The sequence below is a fragment of the Uloborus diversus genome, chromosome 6 (genome assembly GCF_026930045.1).
Source record: "Uloborus diversus isolate 005 chromosome 6, Udiv.v.3.1, whole genome shotgun sequence".
NCBI classification, from domain to species: domain Eukaryota; kingdom Metazoa; phylum Arthropoda; class Arachnida; order Araneae; family Uloboridae; genus Uloborus; species Uloborus diversus.
This window is the reverse complement of record NC_072736.1, coordinates 139,586,767-139,612,603: the sequence shown is the minus strand read 5'-3', so window position 1 is coordinate 139,612,603 and position 25,837 is coordinate 139,586,767. Positions and strand designations below refer to the sequence as shown.

Below are 25,837 nucleotides of genomic sequence, written 5' to 3'. Positions count from 1 at the left end.
TGACGATCCTCTGATAATTTTTAAAAACTGAAGTTCCAAAAAAGCGCAATGATTGAGGACCTTTGATGATGTTGGGGAGGGGGAGGGTTTGAAACATCCTTCACTAAATCTTTATACTTGAGTTGTTTTAAATGAAAATCATGTGGCATTAATGAAAATCATTGTATTTCTTTTAAAGTTTTATGGAAAAATAGATTCATTAAGCAATATATAAAGCCCATAAAATACTGACAATTTAAGTTTCAGGAAGACATACAAAGAAGAAAGAAATAATTTTGTATTTAAATACATTTACAAAACATAATTTAATTACATTTTACTCCACAATTTGAGATACAGTTTGTTGAGAAACAAAGTGTTTAGTAAGTGCATACATAAGGATAGGCTGAACTATACAAATTATTAACAAGAGATAAGAGCTGTGTCGGCTGCTAGAGGAATAATGATCAGCAGTTGTTTTTGGCAGAACTAGAACTCGTAATGTACGTATCTAAAGTAAAACAAGAATATAATTTCAATATTGAATATCATTAGTTTTCACTATAATCAGTGCAAAATATCATACTATTTAAAAAATTAAATAAAAATATATATGCCAGGGTTTTTACAAGAGGATTTGTGATTCCCATAATATTTTACAAAATTCCACTCAACTCCAAGGGCACAGTGGTCATAAAAGTCTCACTTAATATTTAGATCAAGGCAAGATATCCCATATTAAATTTTCCCCTAGTATGAACCCTGTATGCTTTTTAAGTCTTATATGCATCGCAACAGTTATTAATTTTAATGAATATACAAAAACACTTTGAAACATTTCCTGATCCTTTTGCTACTTAAATTTATTTGACATGTGTTCAAAAAAGTAGTTTCCATTAATGTACATAAATATTTATGTATAGTGCTTCCTGTACCCGCATATGGACTGTAACTTAAAAATGAGTATACATGTTAAGAATAAAATGGAATCTAAAAATAATTTACAGCAAAACATTTTCCACTTTCTGCAGTAACTTTGCTTTGATTGCATTTACCTGCAACTGTAAGTCTCTCAAATTAAAAACAGCAATCTTATAATATTTTCCTCTCAAGTAAATGAATTTCACTAACTGTTAATACTAGAGAAACAACACACAGATAAGGAAAAAATTCTTTTTAATAAACGATTTTTCTTTCAGTTACAAAACAAGGCAGCTTCAAACATGTCTGCTCTTATCTGGAATGATTATTATATTCACTGAACATTTTGATCACCTCTCGTATTAACAAGCTAAAAATTTTAATTTTGTAACAGAAGTAATGTGTTGCACAGCTAATTATTTTGTTTCATTTTAAAAAAACTTACTGCAACAGTTAAAAAAATATATGTAAAATAAGAATTTTTGCTCAACACCTAATAGTTGTACAGCAGCTATAAACACTTTTCATCATTTAAAATATCATTTAAATTGACTGACTTTGCTTTGATTCAGCTGTTGCTTTTACTCTGGACATTCTAGATTATAAGCTTTGTTCACATGATGCTTTTTTACTCTGGAATAAATCTGCTTTAAACCTCATATCAATTACGTCCACACTAAATGTGGATCTTTCTTCTTGCTTCCTTCCGGAGTAAATGACAGAGTTTTTTATACCCGAAATGCACTATGCAAAATGAGTTTGTTTTCTTGCTGGGTATAGCCACTAAGGATGCTGGGTAAAACCAATTCCTCGAGTACAATGTATTACCTCTTTTCACACGTGAACGGTGAATTTTCCAACTTTTTTTTTTTTTTTTTTTTTTGAAGCTGGAGCGGAGAAATGTGAAGTACAAAAGTCTCATGTGAACGTGGCTATAGAGTTTTGAAACGCTTATCAGATGCAGCAAAATATGGAGGGAAAAACCCAAAAAAAGGAAGTGCTTTGAGAAGCACTATTTAAGTTGCAGACTAAATAGTGCTTCCAGAGATGGATAGAAAAGCCCTTTGTGATCAAGTTTGTGCCCATTCTGAGCATAACCACTTGGATAAATCCTATGAAGGCAATTGTTCCTTAAGAGGATAAAAAAATGCTATTGGGCAAAAAACACACATTTTGATCCATATGTGACAGCTCATATGTCTCATTTTGCAAATTAAATTTAAAAGGCAATGAACAAAATTTTGTGGCATAAGGAATCACATATTACCTTATAAAATTATAAATTTAAAAAAAACATAAGCACTCACGTGCGGTACAACACAGCAGTTTTTCGTGGAATGGCCCTATTGCAAATTTTAATAATTATTTCTCAAAGTGACCTTAGATAAACAGAATTTGGAGACTCTGGAATAACCAACATAAGAAGCGGTAAGAGACTATAACAAAATCCCTATTAAGTCAACTGAGATAGTTCAAAAATAATGATAAACCATAAATGCAAGGTCGTCTTTTAAGTGACATATTTTAAAATGAGGTTTGACAGTGCAGTCGAACCTCGTTATCACGACACCTTTGGAACTGTCAACAAAGTGTTGTCATATATAGCCGGAGCGACGTCATAACCGGAATAGTTTAAAAATTCATAATTAAACATTAGTTAACATTAAAATTAGATTTAATGAAGAAGTTAATAGTATATATATATATATATATATATACATTTCAAATTAGATTTAACTAATGTAAATTTGAATTACTGGTGGATATAACAAAAATTATTTTGAAAAATATATATATTCACTTATTATTATTATTTTTTGTATAACTAAAAACTTTTCTAACTAAACTAACTTTTCAATAGCATTTTTAACACTCCTCCTTTCTATGAAAGTATCAACAAGAAAAAAACCAATTTAAGACTCTTCACTTTTGTCCTCAATTTGATTAGGTTTTGACATCTAAGCCCCACCTTTAGAAGATGAAAAAACCCTTTCTAATTCTTTTGTCCACTTTAGAGTTGTGTGTCCCTTTTCAATATAATGAGGAGCTCTTATCTCTTTTTCTCTCATGGGAGAAGCTTGTAGTGACCACCTACAGCTTAAGGTAGCTATGGTCCTTCTCTTCTCTTGCTGTTTCTCTCGCCCAGTATTACAATCCACCTGCTTTGAATTCCTTTCTATTGTCCCACTTGTCAAAGTCTGAAACTTGTACTTTCAGGACTTATCTACTCGCCCCCCCCCCCACCTCCATTCTTGAGGTGTCATGCCTGGTCAAATCTCTTGTAAGAGTCCGAAGTTCCTACAACAAATATTTCCAGATGTTTTCATTATTTTACTGAAAATTTAACAATTGCAAAGAAATATTTGATCCAGTTAGTGCAGCTCGAAGTGTCGTCGTAACCAGAGGTGCACCAAAAAGACTGTCGTAAAATCCGTAACTGCTTAACATTAAAATTATTTGGCATAAGTTCGGGACTTTGAAAAAGTGACGTGACATCCGGAGTGTCCTGAAATCCGGCTGTCGCGATAACGAGGTTTGACTGTATATGCAAAACGAAAATAAATAAATAATATTATGCTTCCAAAAAGAGCAGTCTTAAATTGCTTACCAGAAAGAATCCAAGGGACAGACTACTATATGCTAAAATGACATAATATCCTAATGAGCTGAAGCAAATACATGCTATTAATACAGCAACCATACTGAAAAATAAAAAAAAAATGCAATAAACAAGAATTAAAGTTATGCAATAACAATGGGTATATGAAATGAAAATAGAATATATATTTTATGCTAAAGATTTCATTTAAGCACTATAATTTTACCAATTTATAATACATATATGATGGCCTGAACTTGCAATGAAAGTAGTTTGCATGTATTTTATAAATATTAGGGTTCAGTACATAATACTGAAACTAAGATTTTGATTTTTCAGTTTAATTTTTCAGTTTAATCTCTAACAGTTTAATTTTCTTGGAATTATACTAGTTCATTAAGCAGGAATATTGAAGTACTAGATTTTCTGCTAAAATTTAGAACTACTTAAATATAAAGTAATAAAAGGCAGATTTTTTTTTTTTTTTTTCCACTGATTTCAAATATCAAAAGTAAGATTTGCAGATTTTGTGTGGATTCAATACTCTAACTTCTTCACTTCAATAACATTCCGTACTGTTTTTTGTTATAATGCTTATGGACTATGAACAACAAAGTAATAAGCAAAAATAGAAGTGTGTCCTCTAACGTGACAGCTACTGTTAGCATTTAAGTCTCATTTGGCAGTGTAAAGCAAAAAGATGTGGGCTCGAATAAAATAAATATAAAACTGACTTATCAGGGCATGTACACTATTTACAGAGTAAAAAACCAAGGAATTTCCAGGACTTTTTGTGGCAAAAAAGGAGTTTATAGTACAAATGAAATCAATGTAACCAAATTAAATACAGGTTACATTGCAAGTCAGAAGAAATGCATTAAAAAAAAAAAAAAACATTTAATTTGCAAAATTCTAATTGAAATGAATTCACTTTGCATTCAATACAGTAAAAAAAAATCTTAAGATTGCAATTCAATAGGTTTATATGCTAAGACAGAACATAAAAAATATGTCTGAAAACTTAGTTTTAAATAAATCAATACACATTTTTAGCAGTAAAGGGTTCATATGAGGCATGTAAGATTATTTAATTTATTTGCAGTGACAACATTTTTTAAAGATATTAAGCATGTTAATTAAATCATTTAGGGTTAATAATAATTCTCTCCAGAGTTTTGAAGCACGAATGAAAAACTAAGACAAATACAACAAAAAAGAGCATTTGAAAGAATACAGAATAAATTCAAGTTTGATTTATATATCTTACAGGTGCTCTATGTGTTAACCCTTGTTGACACAGTAGACAAATGTAATAGATCAGTTCCTGTCTCATTCTACTCAACATGGTACTGTCAACGTTATTGATAGCATATGTCATTCTTGTGAACTAGTAGTAGGGGTATATAAAAGTCATAGATTCCATGTCCTTTTTACTGCATTATTTAAAAGCACTGCATGAATGAATAACATGTGATGTCATAACGTTAAAAGTATTATACTGAGAATAGTGTGGCACAAGGGTGAATACAAGTCCTGGTTTCAGAGGGGGCCTTTTCTGGAAGGTTGACATAAGTGTCTGGGCATAAAAAGGTCAAGGGGAAACTTTCCAAAACATCAAGTCCCCAAAAAGCAGCTTCAGGGTATCTTGGTCACTTAAAAGGGGGCAGGGGCATGACCCCTATGAGATCCCCCCCCCTTCTTCTTCAACACCAGGTGTGGCAAGAACTGAACTATGCATTCTTGCATGTGGTATGCTCTCTGCGATGTACTCTTCTTAGTTTGTTTGTTTTTTTTTTTACTACACAGCTTTGAAACTGTGAAGGATATTGTGAATAATCTAGCATTTTACAGTTTGATACAGTATATTTAATTGAGAAACAGATTCAAGTTTAGTTACCTCCCTGTAAATTTTGTACATACAGTAGCCCCTCGTTATATCGCTCATTCGGATATATTGCTCTTTTCTTCTGTCTCCGGAAATATTAAAAGTCAAAGGAAAAAAAACTTCGCTTTAAGTTTGAAACCATTTCTCAAAACATATGGTATTGCTCAGAAAAGGTCTCTTTCTTCTTTATTTTGTCAATAAACAAAAAGAAGCTGTTCTTCAGAATCCACTGGAAAAGCAGCAGCAATACCTGTCATCCAAATGTACGTACCCGCGCAGTATATATCAGTCTGTAAACTACTTGACATCTTCTTTTGTACTGATACATTGCCTTTACAATGAGTGAGAGACATCAAGCAGGTGTCATACTAGCCCATGTAGAAGAGCACATACGCCCTTCATTTAGTACAGAAAAGATTTGTGCTTGGTTGCACAAACCGGGATTTGCATCAAAAAAAAGAATGATATGGACGGGCAAAAGAGTTTTCTGTAAACAATGGGGTTACTTTTACTTTTCACATCCTTTCTACAGCAAGTCAAACGTATTAGAAAGTCTATTAGGAATAAGAGGGTATTGGAGAATGCTCACTTTTATCTCCCGGCAGCTCAAAAAGATCGTCTTCATTCACCATTTGATATTTTTAACTTTCTGACGATGAAAATTTACTTAAATTTCAATCTTGTTTAAATTTCAATAGGTGTGATAGTACATTCGTGAACTACATCGAAACCATTAGAAAATCATGTCAAAAAGAACGAATGCTAATTTACTTATGTATTGGACTTATAACTATTTTTAGTGACCTCGGTTATATCGTGCTTTCGGATATATCGCTCTTTTTCTTTGTCCCCCGAAAAGCGATATAACGAGGGGTTACTGTACATTTTTATACTCTGACACATGATAGCAAAATTTTAGTTTTGCCAGAACCCAGTTTATACCAGTATTTTTACACCTTAAACAAAAAACACATTCTGCTGGAGGAGCTGTCTATCATGAAATGTTTCATTACATTATATTACACTACAGAGTCCTTGCAACTACCACTTCACATGATTTACCCGGTTGGATGTTGGATGGGGCCCTGAAGGCCTGTCTTTTGATCTAGACCAGGAGTCGAGCAACCCTGGATCCAGCACTCCCAGAGGTATTGTTTTCGAATAGGAACATGGAGGACTTTGTGACTATGATGTATGTAATATGCCCCCGTCATCATTAGTGAACACAGAGTGTTTTTGATCCTGCTGCCATCAAACCTGGGACCCTCCAGTCACGATTAGGCCACCAAAGTCCTAACGTTTTACTACACCAATCACACCATGCGCTTGCCTGTGAGAATAAAATAATACAAGGATTTTCCATATGTTTTTTTGTGCAATGTCAAAATTTCTCATGATTTTCAAGGCCTTGAAAAAAAATGAAACTCAAGGACTTTCAAGGTTTTTCAGGTCACATACGCACCCTGGCCTAGAATTTATTTATCTACTGAACTATATACAGTTGGCTCTCGATAATTTGAAGCCTTATAACTTGAATATTCCTTTCTCTCGAAGATTTCATTCGGTCCCAAAATAACTTAGTGTTTTCAATACAAAGTTTTCTCTGTACCTCGAATGTACTTCTTTTAAATCTAAGTTTTTGCAAAAGCTTCATTTTCATTTTATGAAAAAAATTAACCCCATAAAAAAGCACATTTTTCCTTTCATGCATTGCTTTGCTTATCAGTTTGTATGAAAAGGATAACAGGGTTCATACTCTATTTGGATGAAAAAATTCCATGACTTTTTCATGACTTCATAAAAATTTTCATGACCTTGTTACATGGAGAGAATAGTAGACTATTTAATATCAAACTTACCAATTTTTGGCAATGAGCATTAGCAAAACTTCTATGTGAACGCCACTACCTCATTGAAGCACTTACTCATGATTGAAAAATTATCAGTGTATACCAAAAAAACTAAACTATTATTATGTTTTTATCATATAAATTTAAGTAAAGTAAAATACAGTGAAAGCAATACAATAGTAATTTAATGTCTAAAAATTTCTTTGTAAAAGGGCAGAATGATAACGAATGGGAGAAAGGTTAAATAAGTCATTACTAAGTTTCAATAAATTTGCTACAAAAGTTGCATTTTAGTGTCAACAGTGCATTTAATCATCCACATAATTTGACAGTATTTTGGTTCTTTAAAGTAAACCCACATTACTTCAGTAAACTTATGCTTCTCTCTCTAAACCAGATATTTATTTTTTTTAAAAAAAAACATTCAGTAGCGAGTTAATCTTCTGAGTAAAATGTACTTGTTTACTTATTTGCACATTCTCAAATGCATATAAATTAACAGTTCAGGATTCCTGACATTGAACGTAGCAATGGGTTGCAAGGATTAGTTTTGCAGGCTGTATAGTGGGCACTACTGTTTTAGAATATTAGAATTTCCCTATTTTTGTATTATATCTCCTGACTAAAGATCTTCATTTTCTAAAGCTTTCAACAAATTGAGATAAACTGATAAATTTAGTAATTAAGTTTTTACGAGTGATGGAAACAAACTCAAATGCAATTGAATTGCGTTTTTTGAGTGGGTGTGGCAAAATCAAGAATGCAAGTTCTCTACTGTAGAACATAAAATATAAAAAGTGTTTAAAATAATGGTAAATAGGAAATGAGTGATATCCAGGCAATAAAATCACATTGGAAAAAGAACGAGCGGCTGCTACAGAAGTGGATGTAATGAGATTTCAAAATTCAAATTTGTTTTTGGGGTCGTTCAATTTTCCAGTTTTAATCGTTTTCATATGTGCAATACTGTTAATTCACTCTAGATTTCTAATGCCCTTTTAGCTACTGTTACTCTCTCTTAGTCCAGGACATTTTCCATGACTTTTAATAAATTTCTATGACTTTGAATGAAAATTTCAATTTTCCATGACTTTTCCAGGTCTGAAATTTGCTTATTTTTTTACATGACTTTCCAGGATTTCCATGACCCGCACTAACCCTGGGATAATTTTTTTACAAGAATAGTTGCGCTATTCATTATAATGCCCACAGAGCTGCAAGATTGCGAGAAAAATTCGAAGATTTTAGCCATTCCCTTGGACTTGGAGTTATCGAGAGTTGACTGTAAACAATGTTGCAACTTGCAACTAAATACTTATGGTACTTAAATAGAAGCAGAAATTCTTGAAATAATTTATACAAAATGTTAAGAAAATAATAAAGAACATTGAAAATATTAACAGAAAGTTCAAATTTTTCCCTGAATTATTTAAAAGCAGATTTATACAACCTTAATTAATATCACATTTCAAAGAATCAAAAAAAAATCCACAAAATACTTACCAAACATATTTATAGCAACAAAATGAAATCAAATCGAATACACTCAATGTTGAAGAAGCATTTAAAACATAGAGAGCGAGAAACAATAACACAATTTCTACCAAGGACCAGCCTAAGGCAGAGCTTGCTTGAATACCAAGCTGTTCTGGTGTAAATCTAATAGAAGGGAGAAAAATACATAAATTAAAACTTCACATTTAATGAACTGAATAATTATGATATTTCAAAAATACATAAAGTTATTTAAGATTTTCATTTTACAAACTGGGTTTTTTGACAGAACACAACAGTATTACATGAAATACACCGCCAGCTCAGTCATTCCAGCCGAGGACTGCAGTTTCGTGCTTATTAGCATTCGTCAGCTCGGCATAGGAAGGGAAAACTTCTAAATTAAGCCAAGAGTAGTGCCAAACAAACTGGAAGCTAATATAAAATTAGCATAGACCAAACAAGTGACCAAAGCACCACCTCCAGCTCAGTCGCTTCTTATGCCGGGCTGACGAGTGTTAATAAGCACGAAACTGCAGTCCTCGGCTGGAATGACTGAGCTGGTGGTGTATTTTATGTACTTCTGCCTTGCCCTGGCTATATGGCGGTAACTCAATAATACTACAACAGTATTATTACAACAGTATAAGAAAAACATTATTATTTGGTAATTTTGAAAGGTCAAAAGGAATAATGCTTAAATGATCTGAGTGATTCACGTACAGCTTCAGAAGTCCTTCTACTATAATTAACCTTTTCTCTCTGGATTTGCTACAGTTGAGATTTAAAAAAAATTATACATTTTTCAAACTTCCACTACATTAACAGTCTTAGACATTGGCAAAAGAAAGCAGCAGACTGTATCTCATTCATTGCATTCTATGAATTATATGAGTCAGTAGCAATTCAAGCTACAGCAAAAATGTTGGAGCATTTCCAGTGTTATAGCTATTTTGACTAATGAAAAAGAAACAGAATAATGACAAATGCATAAGATCATTTTTTTTATCACCAGATAACCTATTACGAACGGCTGCTTTATTTTTATTAACAGTTGTTTCAATGACTTAATAGCTTGTTAGGAGACATAAAGTTAATTTATATTCTCAAACTAAAATTTTAACGGAAATAAAAAGAAATTTAGTTCATCTATTTTGTAAGAAAACTTTTTAAAATGTCGAAACACACAAAATCTGATTCTTACGCAAGATGCAAAAAGATTGCACACTGAAATCAAAGTATGCATTCTTTTGCTTGCACATGGAAAAGCAGGCTCAGTAATATTTCACAGCATTTCTGAAATACAGTAGCACTCTCGAAAACTCTGCTGTTTGTTTTCTATATTACTTATCATTTCCTAAATAGTGGACTGTGTAAAACATGCACTTAAGCAAAGGTGCAAAATTATTTTTAACAAACGTGTTTTTTCTTTCTTTTCTGAAATCCTTTTTTTTTTTAATACTTAGAAAAAACAATACGGATTAAACATAACAGTGGAATTCATTGAATTGGATGATTAAAATTTGCAGAACTTCACCAATTAGCAGAAAAATCATAAGTATGCAAATGGCATCATAGCATCACTGGAAAACTTGATGAATTATCAATTTAATTTAAGGAAGGGAGCAGTCCTTTTCATTTGTATCAACCAACTTTTAAACACTGTTCAGCACTGGTTGACTACACCAAAAAACAGTTTGTTATTTTTAATTATTATTCTGGAAGAAAACAAAAACAAACGAGCTGATGCGTGCCTCACGACTTCCTTTTACACCAATTTAATGTCATTTTCCCATTATTGGTAATTTTAATGTGATTCAATAGTTTACTCCCTAAATATCACCAACAGTGGCCAAATTAAAACCAGATTTTTAAAAAAAAATCGCCAAATTTGTTGCCAAGTTGGCGACCAAAGGACTGGCGATATATCACCAAGTGTCCGCCAAATTGTAACACCATTTCAGTTTACATCGAAATTAACAATGATTTCCCCTCAAAAAGGGGCAAAAGACCCCTTAGAAACACCCGAATGCAACCAAAAGGGGAGGTGCACAACTAGACCCACTAGGAGTATACGTACGAAATTTCAAATTTCTAGGACATATCATTCTTGAGTTATGCCACATACATATGCACATACATATACATATAGACGTCACGAGAAAACTCGTTGTAATTAACTTGGGAATCGTCAAAATGGATATTTCGGGCGTCTATAGCTTCTTAGGTATGTATGCACATGTGGTCGGGTCGAAAAAAAAACTCAACATTCATTCGGGGGTGAGGAAAATGGAAATTAAGGTCGATTTTTCAGTGAAAATTTTTTCGTGAATACAATACTTCCTTTTTTGTAAAAGGAAGTAAAAATGATTATTCAACATTTCCTCTCTTTTTTATTTTTAACGATTAAAAAACAATGGTTTCATTCACTTTTGACCCTCTAACCTCATTTATAATATTCAACACACAATACAACATAAGTCTGGAATTCTCTTGTCTTATTTGTAAACTCCTCATTATAGTTACTACTAATGAGTATCTATCTTCCTTTCCTTTTTTGAGCAATCACGATTGCTTATTGTTCTCATTTGACTGTTTTGATGTCCTATGATTTTATTTTCCCGCCAGCACCCTCTGCAGCATCACCGTCGACCGGCCGCCTCACGATGCTGCTCTTGCAAAAACAGTGTTGCGTCCATATCCTACACACACACGCATACATACATACACCCACCTACACATACACACACTCCTACATACACACTCTTACACACACACATACACACACTCATGCCTGCACACAGACACAAACACACATGCCTACATACAAACACACACACGAACGCCTACACAGACACACTCATGCCTGCACACAGACACAAACACACATGCCTACATACAAACACACACACAAACGCCTACACATACACATACACACTCATGCCTGCACACAGACACAAAAACACATGCCTACATACAAACACACACACAAACGCCTACATGCACAGCACTGCATACACAACATCACACACATGCATACATACACTCACACACACACACACACCCACACACATGTGCCTACACAAACACACACGCTCGTGATTGCGAAAAACATAATTGGAATTCAAAATGCCAAAAATTCAAATTATTATTTTTTTTTTTTTGAATTCGCATACAACTTAAGGACATAAGAAAACTTTTGATATACTGTATTTTTCTGCGTATAATAGGTGGGTTATCAGTAAAAAAAAGTGTAGTTATTGAGGCGCGGACTATACGCAGCTGCGAGTAATTTGTTCCTTTTTCTCAACAACAACGCATTGAACCTCAATATTTACAGTAGGATTCACTAATAGAGACCGTTTAGCTGCCTGTATGTTGTTTATTTTACATAGCCTAAGTATTCTCTTACGCAATTCAGACTAAGTAAAAAAAACAACCTACAGTTAAGGACGAAGTCTTCATTTGCACAAGATGAGACTGTTTTCTCCTTTGTCTTGCTCCTTTGTCAAGACTCTTTGTCTTTAATTAGAGTACTATAATCCAGATTTCAAGAAGAAATCATTTTTTAGATTAATTATAATTGTACCTTAAATGTTATTACTTCTTCCCGTTTTTAATTTAGTTGCTAAAATTGTATGTTAAATAAAAACTTTTTTTTTTACATCATATTATCTGTGGATTATACACCGCTTCGAATAAAACATTTTTTTTCTTCAGGTCAATTTTAGAACCTGCGGATTATACAAAGAAAAATACGGTACTTACAACAAAAGCAATCAGAATAGTCATTAATTATGAAATTGAACAAACAAAATTACCTGTTCTGTGAGCCAAGAATATAGCCAGCTGTCAGAATGTATGTAACAAATGCCATGGCTACAATTACATAAATGACTAATTAGTTTAAAGCACATAACAAGAAAATATAAAAATATGATTGCAAAAAACAGTATGTACTGACATCCTGCAACCTAACATACAAACTGCTGATATTACTATATCACTATGCATTTCAGGACTTTTTCAATTTAACATAATTTTGTAATTAATTAGCTTTAAAGTGATTCCAAATATAATAATGAATACCCTCGAGCCACTAAATATGGAAGAAACTGAACCACCATAAGTTTGTACAAATGGTGGTAAATTTTCTGCTATGTACATTTCAAGTAGATGGCACTTTAGGGAAACTGTAGAACCATTAACTATAAAAATTAAGTAATCCACTATAATATTAAAATTTGTTCGCGTCCGTCCGTCTGTCTGTCTGTCTGAAGATCGAACTTCTCGAGAACCGCTGCGAATCGAGAGTCGAACAAGATACTGATCAATTCGAAATTTTCCAAAGAAAACAATAGGACAAATCTCGTAATTGTACGACTTTAATTAGCGGAGATATTAATTAAAACGTTAATTAACATAACGTTATTCGGGAATTTTTATTTCTTTCCTTTTGCCATTTTTCATATGGGTGAGCAAATAAAATTCTAAAAATTGTTTTAAAAGAGATTTTTTTGGCTGCTGTCCAAATCTTAAAATAATGTTTCCATCTAGAATTTCATTTTAAATTAGTTTAAAATTGGTTGCTCTATTCGGATGTAGCCTTTATTTTATCGTCTGTCCTTTTTTATTTTTTACACTCAACGTTCTTAATTCTTTTCAGAATATGAAAAATGTTTCTTTAGTAATGTTTATTGATTGTAGTGTAAGTTTATCATTCACCGGCCTCATATTTTGGTACATTTGGGATGTGCGACTAATTTGGTTTATTTTGTTGGACATTTTACCGTCACATGGGTGAGTTTTCGAATTGTAATGACTCTCTTTTTCCTTTCAGTTTCTATTTTTGAAATAGAGTTTGTATCGTTAAAGGAACACGTTAAATTAAGATTGTTTTGATTTCTTTAAGTGAAACAGAGTTGAACAAAAAATATTGTTTTTAAGGGTTTTAACTAAAGCTTAATTGAAATCTGATGACTTGATATTAAATTAATGCTCATTGGTATTTAGTAAGTCTTGGTGCTTTAGTTTCACGTAATCAACCAAAAAGTGTGTGTCATTTTATGTAAAAAGCTAATTGTAATTGTACATGAATATTTCAGATATAGTCTATCAGATGTAATTCATTTGAACATGAGCCCAGATTATAGTAGATAATGCATATATTTTCATCTTTTGTGCTATTGAAAATATTCATAACTTGTATCATTGATAACTATGATTAACATTAAAGAGATTTTTGCCAAAAATATGCTCTACTGGTGTTTTGCAAACCTTGCATTACGCGTATTTATTTACTCTTCAGAGTAATACAGAAACATCAATTGGACATCTCTTTCATTTTTTAAGTAGCCTGTGCAACGCCGGGCACGCAGCTAGTGAGTATACTAAATTTTAAAATTGAAATTTAACATTATTAAAAAGAAAAAACATATAAGAAACTAACTTACTGGGAATATATAAATCAGGGGCATTAACATCATATCTTGGAGCAACAGGTTCATTTTGATTATTATAATGAACAGCCCATTCCTAAAAAAAATCAGGATTATATTCTAAATAAAATTGTGGTGTGCATTGGTTACAAATTAAGCCAAGTTGTACTAATTATAGTATGCAGTCAAACCCCGCTAACACGAAATCTCTTAACATGAAATACTTGTTTGGTCTTATGTGTGGAATGAATGAATGAAATGAAAGAAGGGGTTTCAATCTAACCAAGCATTGTTCCCCAAACAGAAGTCTTAAAACAGACCAGTAGCTGAAACAAAAGTCAACTAACATCTAATAGGAATGTCAAGAATCCCCCATGGTTCGAGCAAATGATGACCAAGGTGTTCAAAACTATATGGAGAAAATACTTCACAATCACACAGGATGTATGTAACCCTTTTCTCAAGAAAGAGGTAACCTCACGTTAGATTATTACTGGCACCCATTATAGCAAGGTGCTGTTTTAGGGTGCAATGACCAGTAAGAAGACCAAAAGCCATCCTAATACTATTTCTATTAAAACTGAAAAGAGTTCCTTTGCCCTAATACTAGGACAGCCCTTAATAAGCTACTTAGCCTCATGTTGTCCATCCAAGTTACACCAGTCACAATACTGTTTTCGCCTAAAAATATCAAAAACAGCATTCCTAATAAGAATCTGACAGTAGCTATAGAGACTCTATTAAAAGCTATATGGAGGAAAACAGCCAGAGCTACTTCATTGTCTTTTAACGACTTTTCCAAAACAAAGGAGAGGCTGTAGAGCAATCCAATAGATCTGCCAGGCTGATAGGCATGTTGACATAGGGAGAGGGGCAATGCTTTAAACAAGATGCCCCTAAAATATCTATCAATTCAATGGCCTTAAAGAAGAAATAAGAGAGACTAATGAGTGAGTTTATAACCGTGGAGCTAATCACTTAATAATTTATCAGATAAAATAAAACAATTATCATGGTCCCAGGAATTGAGCGTTAACGAGGTTTGACTGTATTCACGTCAAGAATGAAGTAGATGAGAAACTCACTTTATGCGTAAAGGGGAAAAAGAGCAAACCAAGTTTTTTTGTCACATAGCCTGTATCAACTGCAAAATAATACTTCATCTTTGATATGGGAACATATTTCTCCAACTGAAAAAAATATAACTTTTATTAGAAAAATAATAATAACATAATTTCTATGTTACACATTTATTCTACGAAAGTACTTCCTTTAAGGGACCAGGAGCGCCCTCATGGAAGGTCACTGTGACCTCCCGAAAAATTCTCTTACTCAGCAAATTTTGTCTGACATGCAGCAAATTTAAAGACAGCATTGTAGCACTAAAATTTTTTATATGTCTGGTGTCTTTTCTCATTAGATGCAAGTAAATGTGCACGGTTGTATTTTATCATTTGGTTAAATTCAGAGTTTTATTCAGAAAATTAAAAATTTTCCCCTCTCTCCAAAATAAAGAAAAAAATTTGAGTTCAGAGCACCCCTATAAGAAACACTTCTCTTTAAGGACATTCTTTTCTAGTCCCAGTACCTTTGAATAGGAAGAAGAACTGTAACATTTGTGCCTCTGATTAAGAGACACTCGATTTAAGGAAGTTACTGAGAAAAATTACAAACATTAATAAAAGAAGGATTAATAAGAAACACTGAATTTGCTGGAATTCAAGCTGAAGAATATATGTTTTGGGCACGAAATTTTTTTGAAATTGCTTGGGTGTCATTAAAAAGCACCAAATCAGTCAGGAATAAAACACCTCATAGGGTATAAATGACACTAATTAATTACATAAGCAATGAAAGGAGTAGTATTTTAAATATTTACTTTCAAAAATAATTAAAGAATTGGAAATATTGTTGCAATTGATCATATTTCATTCATAAAGTTAAAGTATTTGAACACTGTAAATTGATGATATTGTTGCTGATTTTGCAGGGGGGGGGGCAGTAGCGTACATAGACTTTGGTGCCCCCCCCCCCCCCCCCCCCCCCCGCAAGATTTATAAGTGCACCACCCATAAGATGAAATGTGCTCTCATACTTCTTGAGTGCCCCCCCCCCTGCCCACCGCAGGAGTTGTGGGGCTGCTATGTAAGCCACCGGAGGAAGGTCTTGACCCCTAAGATCTTCTCCTTATATCTGCCACTGATTTCATATACCTCCGATCCTCGGAAGAGACGCCTCCATTAGCAAAACAAAACGTCTCCCCCCCCCACCCTCCAAGTGTCCATTATTGGGAGGTTCTACTGTACATTACTTTTTACAGGTGCAATTGTAAGCTGTGACATTGCCTTTTAACTTTTAACACTAAGAAAATGACATTTATTGCACTTTGTCCCAGGCCCAGCAATTTAAAAATTAAAAAAAAAGATCCCCAGATTTCAAATAAGATAATTTTATTCAAATAAATTCCGGCACATCTCATAAAATAGTGAGTATATTTTGATCTACTACCTATCAAGAAATGTAACAAGAAACGCAAAATTTCAAATTTACTGTCCACCTATTTTTGTATTTTGAACTACATTTTGCACACTCTTTTAAATCTCTAGCACAAAAAATAAGCACAAGACTAAACAAATTAACATTTTTTTTTCTTTCTACACTTTAACAATGAAGACAAAGAATTTGATGCTCCGCCTACATTTTTTTTTTTTTTAATTCATAACTTTAGAACATAATAATGGTAATTTTATGCAATACCTTTTGCTCAACCATAATCTTTCCTTGATCAGCAAGATTCTGGCCATACTGCATAGCCATTGAAGCCATAGGGTCAGTTAACAGTTGCTGTCCAGGAAAGGATGGCTGGGCAAAACTTTGATCCCATCCTCCAGGAGCCATACCAACTAAAACAAAGAAATTTTTAAATCCATTAAACAGTAATCAGACTGAATTTGCACATTGAATGCATAATGTAAAAATAAAGGAGCTTCAATAATATTGTTTGTTTCTAAGAAAAATTAAAATAGCAAAACTAAAAATTCAGGAACACTGCAAAATTTATTAGAAAATATTTGTTTAATTCATCTTTCTGTTTAATATTTTTTCGAAGACCACCTGGAGAGATTTAAAAAAAAAAAAAAAACTTTTGGAACATAGTCAAATAAGACAATTAAGATATTCTAGAATTTTCGAAGTTTCAAGTCATTGATTTTACACTTTGTCATGTTATGTTGCGAAATTTTCAAAAGAACCATCACTTAAACACAATAAAAAAAAACATCATAATACCAATTTTTTTTTAGTGTAGATATGGTTTGAATGCTTATCCTTTACATCACGGATAACTAAAGAATTCCTTATACCACAGATATTTAAATCTGTTCATTTAGAATATGCTTTTCATTTTCATTTTGTCGCATTTCAAGAAAAATAGGGGTTTTATTTTTCATAAACAAAATATTACAAGTTTTGATGGAGTGTTTTATTTATTGACGTTAAAGTGCTAACACACAGAGCCCAGATCGTTGATGGTTTTCTCGAGGAAGAGGATATTTGACGTATGAATAGTTCCTCGAGATCTCTGGACCTCAATCCTATTGAACATGCTTGGGATGGTCTAGGAAGAGTCATTCCACAGCGTAGCCCCCCTCCTAATGCGCTCCAAGAGTTGATAGTGTATTGTTGTGAAGCTAGTGTAAGAGTGCACGGTGGTCACACTTCATATTGGACACACTTTATCTCTGATTCATAATCTAACACTTTTTGATACACCTTCTTTTTTTTATTCCCAATTAAAATATTTTCCAAGTTGTTATGTTTCTATGTTCTTTCTCCTATTGTAATACACCTCTGTGCCAAATTTTGTGACAACACAATGAGTAGTTTTCAGTTTTCTCAGATTTTATGTTTGTGACCTTAATTTTGGAAATGAGTGTACATGCTAAATGGTTACAAGGATCCCCTTTCACAAAGAAAAAAATGAGTTTATGGATAAAAAGACATTAGACAAAAGTCCTGTGCAGCTAGCAAAAATTCAAGCTTTCTTTAATTTTAAACGATTTAGTCAATTGTCAATTGTAACTATATCAAAACGTGTTATATGTATAATAACGATACAAACTGAAATCATTTTTTGTAAATAGACTTGATTGAGCATATTTGAGCTCAACAAGTTATATGATAATGTTCATTCTTTACTAAAAATAAAGCTCAAAGTTTGTCTGGTTCTCTGTGACGCACATAGCGCCTAAATTGTGCGGCCGATTTTAATGAAATTTGGTTCAAAATTAATTTGTAGCATGGGTGTGTGCATAACATGGATGAGTAAAGTATCATAAAGTGGAGGAGCAAATTACCGTAATGTGGACGAACAAATTACTGTAACATGGGCAAGCAAATTAGCATAGCAAACTGGTGAACCAAATGACCTTTTAATTTTCTTATTTTTATGTTGAGACCAGAGCTGGATCTATGGGAGGGGGCAAGCCGGGGTTCTTGCCCTGGGCGGCAGCTTGTGGAGGATGGCAAATTCGAGTAGTGCTTCCGGCAGAAAAAAATTGCTTACTGCTGAAAGACATGTTTGTGAATTCAATTTTCTGATTAAAAATTTTGCAAAATGTCAACTTTGAACCCAAAACTAATCTTGCTGGGATTGATTCATCCAAAACATAAACAAACATTTTTGTATCAACTTTTCAGAGTTCAGAAAAAGTATACCACAGCTATCATTCAGCAAAAGCATTTTTTTTTTCCAATGTGTTAAAAAAGAAGCATATTAAGAAGTTTAACTTGAACAAATTTATTTGTAAAAGGAAACATAACTTTTCCACCTTTTTGAAGAACAATAATTTTTCCATAATGGAAAAAAAATATATAATTTTGTGGAATTTTTTTTTTTTTTCTTTTTTGCCAGTTTATGAATTTTAAAGCTTAAAGTAACAGAAATTCAAAACATACCTGGGCCAAGATTTTGAGGATAGGGAGGTTGGATATATCCACCACTTGTGTCATTAAAAAGTTGTGGAGCAGCGGGATTGAACTGATTATACCGGAAATCAGCTGGATTGCCAGGCCTGTGCTCCTTTTGCCTTCTAGGGCCACCTGAAGGAAGCAAAAAAGCAACTCAGCTTATAAAAATAAAACCATTAAACAATAACTACACTTCTGAAACGTATAGTTTTAATGTGTAATATTTAACCAGTATTTTAAGGTTTCATTTAAAATACAATGCAATTTTCACGTTGGATCTGAAATGGGAATTGAAGTACATATACTATGTAATGTAAGTTAATGTATATGCAATAAAAGTATTCTGTTTTGATTAAAATCATACATTATCCAATAAAATTAAGATAATACTTTGCATTTTTATCTCTTATTCATTAAGTAAAAATGAGCTATCCAGGTCCGTCATTTCAAAGCTTTTTGGGAAGAGGTGGAAGGGAGAAAAGGGCACATACTCATTACATAATATAGGGAGAAAATAACAAAAAACGTATGCACAAATGTATTTAAAACATACATTTGCATTGTAATTTACATTACGTTTCTGAAAGTCTCCTGATGCCTTGAATGGTGGGCCAGAAACTGAATATGAGCAATTGACACAAATATTAAAACAACTTTTAAAAGATAGTTTGACTCAAATAATAGTTTTATTTACGAAAACCAAATATGAATTCAATTCTTATTTTTTATTATGTGTATAATAAGGGTGCAATGAATGGGGTTTTGGGAGGTGGGTTACCCTATGCCTTGGTTTTAACCAGCACTGAAAAATTGTACTGCACAGCAAAGGCAGATTCAGCATCTTGAATTGAGGCAATGAGAAGCAAATGGATGTAGGTGGACGTTTTCAAGTTTTGAATAAAACGTGTCCAAAAGATAAAGCCCTAGGTAGTCTTTTATGGATATGTTTTTCTAAATTACGCTGTACCGCTCTTGCCCCAAGACAGGGAGAGGAAAGGTTCACCTAAGATTTGTACTGGTTATCTCCAAATTTTTAATTTTGCCACAAACATCCCTTTGCTTCTCACTGCATCAATTGGAGTCTTCTTGGTCATTATCAAAAAGGGGAGAGGGGTCAAAAGTGTCAGGTACAAATGACGGGTCTGGGTTAGAATTTTTGAAACATAAGTCCCAAAATATATTAAGGGCCAATCCTAATATGGTGTTTTTAAACATTAGGACATTCGGTCAAAAAATACCCTAGAATATAAATTCTGGCATTAAAGTAACGTATGCAGTTGAATTCGGTTAATACGAACTGGAAAAAATTCACGTATTTGTTTGTATTAACAGTTAATTGTAACATCCGTAAATAAGTAAAATGGAGAAAAATAAAAAATGCATATGTAAAGTTAAAACAGAATTGCTTTCCAACTCATTAACAATGTTTACCTATTCGTGAATTGTTAGTGCTTTTCCTTTTATGCTCCCCTCTTTAGCTCTTAATGGGCTACCAAATAAACCAACATTCAGTTTTTAAAAACGTTGGACTGTCAGGCGGGATAGATACAACGAAATTTTTTCTTGAATTTTGATTCTAAGTGCCTATAAAATTAAGCCTATTTACAGCATGAAATAACGTGCTTTATCAATATCCTAGGAGAGACTAAATAGAAGGGTCGGAAATAGTGGAACAGTAACTTTTATTGAGTTAAAAAATTTTTAGCGATGACTGAACAATCAATTCGAAGAAAAGTGATAATGGGGGGGACAGGTGGCAATACCCAAATGAAAAGATAGAGCAGTCCAAAAGTAAACAGGTGTAATGAGCTTCAACTCTTTCAGAATAGCAGAGGCCTTGGCTACCCACAATAGCTCAATGCAGCGGAGAATATTTTCCACCCCCTAGAGAGCTAACAAGTATGAACTTAGGGTGTATGTTCAAGATTAAGAAGAGGCAGGTGATATAAAGAACAATTGGGGGATAATGCTGGCATTGACAGCAGTTTCATTTTCACGTGAAATTTTCAGTGCCACCTGAAAAGAAAAGCTGTGACTAAAGAAAAGGGTTGAAAGCAGGGTTCACCGATATATATATCATGATATATATCACGATGCATATCCGATATTTATTTTGTAAATCTCATGATATTTTGATATTTTCAACATTTATTTTTTCAACTATGGTATTTTCAATATAAGAAGTATGTTAATCATAGTAATTTTGATTGTTCATTATTAAAATAACCAAAAAGTACATTTCATAATGTACTATATTTCATAATGTATAACACATCATTAATATAACAAAGTAATATAATATTCCTGATTTACTTGTTTTATATTCATAACATTATTAGTAATGTAGCAATTTTAATTCATATTAAAAGTGCCTAATTTAATTTTAAACATTGCTCAGAAAAAAAGAAAATGTCTTATGACTGTGCATCAACACTTATTTTTGAATCACATAACTGTAAAAGTAGCTAATAGAAGAAAAAATAATTAAAACAGCTAATGCAAATTTAACTCCATTAAAATTGATAGAAATGTAAACCGAAATATTAGATATAAATAATGAAAGAAACCTTAACTTGAAGGCTACATATATTGTAATTATAATATAAGAAATTAAAGAGTGATTTGAGGATGCATTTATTATTTTGAAGACTTTAGTTTGTCGTAATTGAAAATATCGGATATATATCAAAATATCCGATATATATCAAAATATCTGATATTTTCAATATTTTCGAAAATATCATATTTTCGAACCCTGGTTGAAAGTTACTCTAGTTGGAAGGATTAAGGAATAAATGGAGAGCTTTATAAAGTAACAAGAAATTGCTGAAAAAGAAAATTGGAGCACTCGATCAGTATTTTTTTTCCAGGAAGAGGTCAGAAGTTTTGCTTGTCTTAACCAAAACTTTTATCTTGATCTGCGTAATATCTGTGCCATTTTTAATGTAATTATACAGTAAACCAAACTAACTCCACAAAGTGTTCATTTTAGCCGAGATTTCGTATTAACCATGGTCATATTAACAGAGTTCAACTGTAATACTTTTATAAGAATATAAATAAAAAGTAAATTACTTGTTCTTCTAGAAGGATTCATCTTTTAGGATTAGTACGCCTGCAAAACAAACATATTTGCGTCAATAAAAGTAAGAACTTTAAACACATTCAGACTGAAGTAGTATCCTGCATTAAAAATATTCGAAATACTTTGCAAAATATCTTATTTTTAAATTTCTTAACAATAAATAAATTAAATTAAAATAATAAAAATTTGTCATGGTTTAAAAGAGAAACATTTTTTTTTCATCAGGGTAAATTCTCTTTTTACCAAATACATAGTGCAGTACTAGAGGTCTGGCAAGAGAAAATTTGAGCAAAAATTTGAACAACCAAAACAAACCCTTCATAAAATCCTGAAAAGTCAAAACAAACCCTTCACATAATTCTAATTAACAACAACAGACTTTTCACAAATAACTAGTAGTATTGCCAAATATAGTGCTAACAACTTAAGTCAGTAGTTCTTTTAATAATTTTGCTTGTTTGTTTTATCAGAGTCAAAACAAAATGGCCAGCGGTAGTGTTGTCCGTAGTGTTGTCGTTATAGATTTCTCTGAAAATGCTATCACTTACAGCTTGATATTGAAGCATAAGGACTTCTCTCCCCTCTCATGGTTCAAACAAAATCAACGTAACAGAAAAATAAAAAATAATAATCCATCTTACATAATTAAAAACTGAACATACGTACTTATCTATGTATCCAGGGGTCTGTCCAGGATTTTTCACAGGGTCCGTTTTTTGTGAAAAATCAAGTAATTTTGTGAAAAATCAATTATTTTTGTGAAAAATCAAATAATTTTGTTTAAAAAAAAAAATTGCAAAAACGTAAGTTTAGACTTTTGAGATGGTGGAAACTGAATCATTGACACTTAAAGTTGAGTGTTTTCTCTCTTTTCTGTTAAGAATATCATTCTTGAGTGTTTTTCTAGTATTTGGGGAGAGGGGGCGGGGGGGGGGGCATCGCTCCCTGGAAGATGGGCACCCCTCAAGTATCAATATTTATCTACCATTCTACATCACGTTAAATTATACTAGAAATGTTATTTGTGTAGTATTTAAAATAACTGTAAGAAAAAAAATTCAGGCAGGGGTTCAGCATTTAACTTTTTAACCCAAGACACTGTTTAAGAGCAGAGTTTCGTTTAAACCTTATAAACTCTGTGATTTTTACAAAAATAAAAAAATATTTTATTTGTTTACCTCTTAACTAAGCGTACTAAACATCAAAAATTCGAAAAATCAGATTTCCACAGCGGATGCAAAGAGATTGCAATCCTTAAAGTGAAGGCATTAAAAGTATAAAAATGGCTTGTAAAATAAATTTTGTGATAAAATTATTTTTGAATTGCATTTTAGAGTCCTATGATAAACATATCATCAATATCTGGACACAGTTGAAGGAAAAATAAATAAATAAATAAATGAAATAAAAAATAAACCATCGATTCAGCATTTTAATTATTGACTCATAAAAGAAAATGGAATTCCACTTTAAAAACTTGAAATAAGCTTTGTTAAAAAATAAAGAGATTTTTCATTTATTTGCGTCCTAATAAAGCAAAGTTACTGGCTTGAAAAAAAGAACAAAATATGATTCTCATATCGGATGTAAAAAGATTGCGTTTTTAAAAATGTAGGCATCTATCGAAAAAAAAAACGGTAAATAAAAGTTTATTTAAAGTTAATTATCCTTTTTAGCATCCAAAAACCAAACCCATATAACTTTCTCCCAAAATAACAGTTTAACATTGCACCACCAGACACTAAGTGGCGATAAACAGTTAAACATTGCACCACTAGATGCAAAGTGGCTATAAGTTTGAATTTTGTAACCCTATCTGAAGCGATCACATCCCCACCCCTACACTCCTTTTCAGTTCTAAGTTCCTTTCACTGTACATTATTGAAGATTAAATCATGAGTGGGGAGAAAAGTGCTTACTACGCCTATTCAGAGAATGTTGACGCTTTTTCAAAGAAGTTTACAACAACATCGCTGCATAAAACAAATAAGCAAAATTATAAACCAAACTGACTTTCAGCTGTTAATTTCTTTCAAAGAAACCAACAACAGGCATTATATTTATTGGCCGTTTTATGGCTTGCAGAAGCATCACAAGTGTGCCGATTTTTTTTTCTTTTGCAAAATTAGCTGATTTTGTACAAGTTGATTCCTCTAATTTAACCTTAAAAAAGGTTCCAAACATTATCGTTTTTATACAGGAAATATGCTGTATTATTTTAATTTGAGATTTGCTCTTTCAATAAACAATTTGTGAAAGATCCGTTTTTGTTTATTTATCAGAATTTTGTGAAGGGTCCGTTTTGGCTGATAGGGATTTTGTGAAAGGTCCGTTTTGGTTGATCGGATTTTTGTGAAGGGTCCGTTAACGGACCCAAATTTGCTCTGGCCAGACCCCTGGTATCTATCTATCTGAGTTACTTCTCCCGACTATCAAACCAGGTATTCATAGATTCATAATGTTCCTGTTTCTATGTTTGGCTACTTAACATAATCCTTCAATAAGAATTAGCCAGAGATATCAAGTAAAACCTATTAATCATGATACTTTGATTTCGACATAAAATCCTTATTTTTCGAAGGTTTTCCTCCACTCAAATTATTATTTCATCTCAACTTTCTGTAACAATGCTTTTATTAAAATTTGTAGCCTGACATAAAGTAAAGAAATTTACATAGAGAGGCCTCGCCTGTGGTAAAAAGGAAATGAACTTGAAGCCGGAATTATGGGATACTACAGCAGTGCAATGATGAGCGGGGTTATGATAACATGATCACTTAGCAAGAAGTTTTCACCAATCTGGCAAAGAGACCAAATAAAGTAGCTGGCAGATTGGCTTGCATTTTAATTCATGTTTTAATGCTATTTTAAACACGTGCCTCATAAACTTGCAACAATATCGAAGTTTTAAACTAACAACCAATTGAGTTCAGCAGTGGAATATTTTGAATCAAAACTCTCTATGTAATTTCTTTACTCTATGTAGCGTGAAGAAAATCATTGAGAAGAAAGATCTGTTGCCATTTTTTTTCTCAAATACAAACAAATAAAATTCTGGGCTGTGTTTTGAGACTTTTCCTGTTTTCGGGGGATTTAAAATGTTTCCTTTTTGGTTAGTTTTTTTTATTATTATTATTTGTTCAAGCGTCATTGTTGAACACGCATCACTTGACAGAACTTTTATTTTCAAGGTAAGCCACACAATTAAACGTCAGTGCTACCATTCAGATTCATTTTAAAATTCCTTTAGGAGTCCCAGCGCTAACCAAAACTTTCAAGTGAAATCAATCATACCCTCTTACAGCCTGTAAAGCACACATGTGAAATTTTTATTTCACCTCTATTTGAGTTTTTTAATTCAATAGCAAACTATGATTCGTGAAAGACTACGTTACACTATGATAGTTGTACTTTGTTTACTGACAAACTAAGCCATGTCAAGTTCCAATTTGAAATTGCTTTTTCTCAATTCATTTTGCACAATCACCTAGTAGAACATCAAAAGTGTCAAAAATTTCCAAGACATTAAAAATATTGCAAATTAAACTTACTTTTCTGACTAAAACATCCTCCTACACCAAATCCATAGACGAGAAATGAGCTGTACAAAACCAAACT

The 25,837-nt window shown here is 32.5% G+C and overlaps 1 protein-coding gene across 1 annotated transcript; it reads right to left on the bottom strand.

Annotated features, from left to right (window-relative positions):
* Positions 1 to 259: 259 nt before the first annotated feature.
* Positions 260 to 25,837, bottom strand: LOC129224008 (protein YIF1B-B-like). The gene is made up of 10 exons (XM_054858403.1): positions 25,771 to 25,837; positions 22,210 to 22,249; positions 19,123 to 19,266; positions 16,924 to 17,069; positions 15,252 to 15,356; positions 14,182 to 14,263; positions 12,550 to 12,607; positions 8,738 to 8,893; positions 3,509 to 3,602; positions 260 to 490 (listed from the first exon to the last, which is right to left on the bottom strand). Exons 2-10 carry the CDS (start codon positions 22,229 to 22,231, stop codon positions 317 to 319), a joined length of 981 nt encoding a protein of 326 aa, XP_054714378.1. The 5' UTR covers positions 22,232 to 22,249; positions 25,771 to 25,837; the 3' UTR covers positions 260 to 316.

What these genes read in the sequence shown, in the direction of transcription:
- LOC129224008 (XM_054858403.1), bottom strand. Translation starts at nt 22,231, where the DNA reads ATGAATCCTTCTAGAAGAACAA. An exon ending in GAATCCTTCTAGAAGAACAA is followed by an intron (nt 19,267 to 22,209) that starts GTAATTTACTTT and finishes TGCTTCCTTCAG; the next exon opens with GTGGCCCTAGAAGGCAAAAG. An exon ending in TCCTCAAAATCTTGGCCCAG is followed by an intron (nt 17,070 to 19,122) that starts GTATGTTTTGAA and finishes TCTTTGTTTTAG; the next exon opens with TTGGTATGGCTCCTGGAGGA.